Source organism: Nicotiana attenuata, chromosome 2, assembly GCF_001879085.1.
Source record: "Nicotiana attenuata strain UT chromosome 2, NIATTr2, whole genome shotgun sequence".
NCBI lineage: Eukaryota > Viridiplantae > Streptophyta > Magnoliopsida > Solanales > Solanaceae > Nicotiana > Nicotiana attenuata.
This window is the reverse complement of record NC_031990.1, coordinates 36,773,744-36,780,080: the sequence shown is the minus strand read 5'-3', so window position 1 is coordinate 36,780,080 and position 6,337 is coordinate 36,773,744. Positions and strand designations below refer to the sequence as shown.

At 35.5% G+C, this 6,337-nt stretch overlaps 1 protein-coding gene across 1 annotated transcript; it reads right to left on the bottom strand.

The window, feature by feature from the left end:
* LOC109222927 (cytochrome P450 85A1-like) lies at positions 3,527-6,059 on the bottom strand. Its single transcript, XM_019387216.1, has 8 exons — positions 5,775-6,059; positions 5,354-5,503; positions 4,844-5,089; positions 4,661-4,747; positions 4,488-4,566; positions 4,275-4,381; positions 3,908-4,032; positions 3,527-3,765 (listed from the first exon to the last, which is right to left on the bottom strand). Exons 1-8 carry the CDS (start codon positions 6,042-6,044, stop codon positions 3,678-3,680), a joined length of 1,152 nt encoding a protein of 383 aa, XP_019242761.1. The 5' UTR covers positions 6,045-6,059; the 3' UTR covers positions 3,527-3,677.

Sequence of the window (6,337 nt, the reverse complement as noted above, 5' to 3'; positions counted from 1 at the left end):
ACAATCTCATCAATCTGTTGAGCGGTCTTGTTAGGAGGATGGAACTTGTTGTGAAATTGCTTGACCAACTCATCCCAAGTTGCTATAGAGTTTATGGGAAGCGAGTTTAGCCAAACCTGAGCAGCTCCTGTCACCGAGAATGGAAACAATAATAATCTGATTGCTTCCGGAGTCACGTTCGGTTGCCTTTGAGTTTTGCAAATAGACAGGAAGTTCTTTAAGTGTTGCTGCGGGTCTTCTATTTGTGTCCCAGAAAAAAGTCCCTTGTTCTGCAATAAGTGTAGCATGTTATTTGTGATCTGGAACGATTCAGCTCGTATTGCAGGCACAATAATGGCAGTGGCCAGATTGTCAGCTGTGGGTTGTGCCCAGTCATAAAGTGCACCCTCAGGCACAGGAGGTGCCAATTGCTCATTCCTGACGTTCCCGTTGGGGTCGTTTATGTCGCCCATGTCAATTTCGAGTTGGTGTATTTGTTGTGATTGTTGAAGTCTTTTGTTTGCACGATTCAATGCCCGGAATGTCTTCTCGGGGTCCGAGAGTCCTTCAAGCAGTTCTCCAGTCCTCGTAGAATTTCTAGGCATGCACCTGTGCACCCAGATCAACAACCGTCAAATTTTCAATGAAAAAGTTGGTAGAGAGAAAACTGACTACAGCAAGAATCTTTGTATTTCTGTCAATGGCAATTGATAATTTCGTTAACTCCCCGGCAACGGCGCCAAAAATTGATCACGCCCAACTATGCCTTATAAAAAGGACTCTGCGGACGTTGCAAATATAACCCGAGTATTACGCCCAGGGTCGAATCCACAGAGAGTTAACCTATCAACTGCTATCTTCAGACCCACTAAGTCTTCAGAACCAGCTTCCCAAATATTCGAATCTCAGTTGAGTGTTCTTTAATAACTAGCTTGCAAATAACTAAATGGCTGTAACTAAGTAAAAATTAAAGGTTGTAAACAATTATGAGAAAAAGCTAAGGCAATGATTTCCCCTATTGATGGAATCCCTTCTGTTTATGCTCATACAAATTTACCCACACATCTCTATCAATCATGAACGCTAATCTTACCGTAAATCTCTCCCGAGTAATCACAGTAATTTACTATTGCACTCTACCGAGATACACTAGCTTACTTTATTTAGCACAATTCAATTTAGATTGCACCCAAGGCTTCGTTATTCCTAATCCCGCCTTTAAACCCGCAATTATAGATTCCTCTAATAATCTAGGAGTGGTGTTGTTCAACAATACCCTAAATATGCACTCTTTTCCAAGTTATGCACAATAAATAGGCACAGCTAATTGAGGATCCTGTCAATTAACTACAACGAACACGAAGTTGAACAAATAAAGATTAAACTAGCAATTTGTATTCACATAAACAAGAAGTTCATCACCCAATAGGTTCCATCAACGCCTTAGACAAGGAATTTAGCTACTCATGACTATGGGAACATAAACTAAGCTTGAATTCATCATAAAATCAAAAGAAAAGAAGAAAGATGTTTAGAGTACTTTCTCACAATTGTTTTCCTTGCTAAGAAACCTAAAAAATCAATACATGCCTCTCTTGGGCGAAGTCTAATGTTTTAAATAGGGTTTAGGTCTAAAAATCCCGTAATTGACACTTTGGTCCCAGAAGTTTCTGCGCCTGCCGCGGTTCTGCCGCGGTCGCGGTAGAACCGCGGCCAAACACCCTCGCGGAATCTCTGAACTTCTGCAGCTGCTTCCCACCGCGGTTCTGCCGCGGTCGCGGTGGAACCGCGGTGGATCCAGTTCTCTGATTCTTCGGCCTGTTTTTGCACGGGTCACTTAGGAAATTTCACAGTTGGCCTCTTTTTCATCACTTTTGACTCCAAAACTGCTCCTTAGCCGTCTTTATACATATATCACCTACAAATCATGAAAAGCACTAATAAGAGCATTTTGTCATCACTTTTAGCATTAAAACTACACAAGAAGGTGATTATTTAAGGTGTGATTATAGACAAATTCACCTATTATCAATTATCCCTCAACTTCTTCTTTCTCTTCAATTAATAAAGAGCTATTCTTTGTGTGACCGTGGAGTAATATTGCCAAACTACCTAAATCTTGTCTTGTCTTGTGCAAATTATTGATTTTCTCTTTTAAATATTTTTTTCCTTCTATTATCCTGACACGCTTCCCAACAGAAGTATGATAACTTCAATTTCCAAGGATCCCATATGATAAAAGCTTAATTCGTGGAATTGAAATACCTTTTTTCCTATATATTCTACACTATCTTGTACTCCCTCCGTTCACTTTAACTTGTCCACTATTCTAAAAATAAATTTTTAATTTTATTTGTCCGTTTTCGCATATCAAGAGAAAAATAATTTATTTTTCCTATTTTGCCCTTAGCATTAATTACTCATTCCAAATTATTTTTCAAATCCATTGACTATACACCAATTAATATGGGTATCATGGTAAATTATGCACTTTACTTATTATTTTTAAGGAGGTGCAAAGTCAATAATGAACCAGTAAAAATGAACTAATGGAGTAGTAGCAAAAGTTTCTCTAAAAAAGTATTTGTATACCTATTGAAACATGATGGAACAGTAAGAGAAGGAGAGACTTAAAGGTGTGATAGCGGAGATGCAAAGGGAACTAATATAAAAAGATCGAAACGTGAACTTTTTGCAGTGCTATATTGACTCGAAAAACGTTGTAGACTTTTAGTGAAGTTGAAGTTGGTTCAATTACACGTCGACATTAATGACCTGATACAACGGCGTCGGGCTGGGGAAGAATATTAAGTATTCGAAAATCTTCAACAAAAACTTTTAATCTTTCTGAAATTTATTTTAACACCATTAGAGGAACTGAAAAACACCATAACTATTTTTCTATTCTCGTTAAAATTGAAAAGATTTCTCTAGTGACGTTTACTCACGATTATGCTACATTATATTGTTGGAGTGACTTGTATACTGTTGAATACCGACGCACAAAGAAAATATTTTGTTGCGAATGAACAAGATATTGAGAAATTGTCCATACGTTGAATATTGTATATCAAAATAGTATATAGTATATCATGTAAAGTTAAAGGATTTCACCTTTCAATCAAATATTATTCCTATAATATTTTGGTATGAATCATATACTAGAACAATTGGAGGAAGAACCACTAGAGTTGATCCAAACTCCTAAACATTATTGACATTTACTTATCATTTTGAAACTTGTAATTTTTTATTAAATTTTATTTTAAATTGTTTACATCTCTAATATAAATTTTATTTATGTTATTTCTAAAAAGTGCATTCTCATTAGAAAAAGTACACGCACAGTAAACATACACCAATAATATGGATATGAAAGGGACTGAGGACATATGCATTTACAAACTAAGAGCATCCTAATGTGAAGATTAGGATGCTCTTAGTTTGTAAATGCATATTTTGGTTTGTTTATGGTAATCTTCACAGCTTTAAACAACCCCCCCCCCCCCCTCCCAAACCCCCCACAAAAAAAAGAGTACTGCTTTTAATGCACTAGGGAACTCATTAATATCTCCGCGAAAAAGAAAAAAAAAAGTTTAATTCCTTTATGATCATGTTTGCGAGAACTGTAAATTATACATCCCAATTGCTCTTATCTTGCTGCTCTATGCTTTTTCAGTTCATGAATAAATAGACCTTTAGCAAGTTGAAACTCTAATACGCAGACCGTTTGGTGCTTGAACTCTGGGAAATTTCATCAGTTTATCTCCTCCAACCTCTTCCCATCTGCAAAACACCACATTCACAAAGTTATACTCAAACAGGAAATACAACGAAATATATTTGGAGTCATGTCATGTGCCCTCTATTAATAAATAAATAAATAATAATTTTGAATTAATCGAACCGGGGTTTAATTATTTGTTACCTGTATCTTGTTACGAAGTAATGAAGAAATGTAGAAATTTCTGCTACACCGAGTTCCTTTCCAGGACATAGTCTGGTACCTCCTCCAAATATCAAGAAAGAATTTTGGTACTCCAGGCTCTTATCCTACATTTTTGCAGCCATTAATTTTGTGTCATACTAATTTATATATTAAAATAAAATTAGAAGTATGAGCTAATCTAGAGGGTTGCAATAGATGCACTACTTTTCCTATATATATGTGTGTGTGCAGAGACAAAATATAATTTACTGTTGATTGTAAATCCTAAATCTGCTTCGATTTAGAAGCTAAAGAAAATTAATCCTGAATTATAATATTGTTGTTCATAAATTATATAACTACTAACCAGCCATCTCCATGGGTTGAAGGTATATGGATCGAGATAAAACCTTGAATCATAATTAACCTCTCTTGTATACACATATATTCTCCATCCTTTGGGAATGATATATCCTGCCATAATTAAAGCAATTACCAAGATAACATATAATTATAAGGATTCAAGTTATATATAGTAACTACGTAGAATTATTTACCGTAATAGTATAGCTTAACTTACCATTTAATTCCGTATCCTGTGTGGTTTTCCTAAGAACGCCGTTTACAACTGTTGCTAACCTGGAGGTCTCAAAGATCACCTGCACCACAGAAATTTAAAGATTGGATTTGCAAACATTAATCATTTCACAAACAATTTTATCTAAATAGTAAATATAAGTATGTTACACTTACAGCTCGCGTGAATCGCATTGCCTTATAATCGTTGTAATCAATAGGATCCTCTGGCCTTTTCTTTTCTCTGATTGCCATGTGTTCTTTCTATAGAATTACAATTAATCAATTCAATGAATATGAATTAATCAAACAATATAATGTAGATATTTAATTGGTAATTTCACTTCCTATTGGACTTACTCTCAGTTCATCAAGAGCTTTTGGATGATCATGAAGATATTTGATGGCCATCATAGAAGTAGTGGAGACAGTTTCATATCCAGAGTACAAAATGGTTATGATTTGATCAATCATCTCATCATCTGTTAATTTGTATCTATTTGTTTCTTCATTCATCAGGAAACCAAGCATGTCTTGTTGGATTTTCTTGGAAGCTCTTCTATCTTCTATTAGTTTCCTCAGTATGCTGACAATGTTTTTCCTCGCCTGGACACATTCAAACTTTTTGTTATTATTAAAGATTTCACGAGTAAATAGGTCATTTCAGATTTTAATTTTCTATACACTGATAGTGTGAAGGGGTTTTATACTATCAGATCATCTAGGAGATGATTACAGATAACTGTTCATAAGAAATGAGATTGGTGAGTTGAATAATAAGGTAGATTACCTTCTATAACATGTTAAAATATACTTTAATATAAAAATTCTTTATGTTGTTAGTGTATATAAACATTATTAATTAATTACCTGGAATGCACGACGATAGTTTGTGTTGGGAAGGTTGATAGGGAGTGAAATAGTCCCTAGTACAAGCTTGAAGAATTCAGGCATTATTTCTTGAGCTATTGAGCTAGATTGAATCCCAGCAATTTGTTTCAATGATGAGAGAAATGCCATCTGCACGGGGTGGTTTGTGGGGTGTGGAGGGATAAAAAAGGCAATTTGTTAGCACTTTATTAGAATAGTACTGGAAGAATATATGAGACCAAATCATAGTAGAGACAAAAAACGCGAATGATTTCTTCCTATCTGTCCCTAACTAGTGGAATAGTCAATATCAGTAAAATTGACCCTAACACCACCGTTATAAAAAAGAAAAAGATAGATGAACAATTCAAAACAAGACTTTTCTTTAGATTTTGCATAGCTCATAGATATATATACCCACCTCTTTCGTCTTTTCTTGAATATCAATGACATTGTTTTCCAAATTGCTCCAATGGGATCTCATGAATTCATCAATTTTCGGCAAAATTTGGTCTCTTATCATAGTAGGGCTGATTAGAGATAGTAATGCCCCTCTCATGTACTTGTGAGCAGCACCATGGACAGCTGCAATATTGTATTTTCCTAAAATGTCTAACATGGACTGTGGGTAACCTGGGACCAGTCCCTTTGCCTCATTAATCAGAATATATCCATTTAACTCTGGATCCATAGACACAATGGTAGGGCAACCAAGTATGTGGGATTTGAAGAAATTCCCATACCTGTTACACAAACACATACATATCACTTAGGTAAGAATTCAATTAGAGACCGGGGGAGGCGGGGAGCTAGAGCTTCGGACGCGGGTTCAGCCGAACCTAGTAGCATTGGTCCAAACTCTATATTTGTCTTTAAAAATTCATTGAATAAGTACAAATTATTAATTTAAACCCAGTAACTTTGAAGGAATAGAATCCCAAACCCATTAGTTTCAAATCCTGACTCCGCCTTTGGAGGACTCTA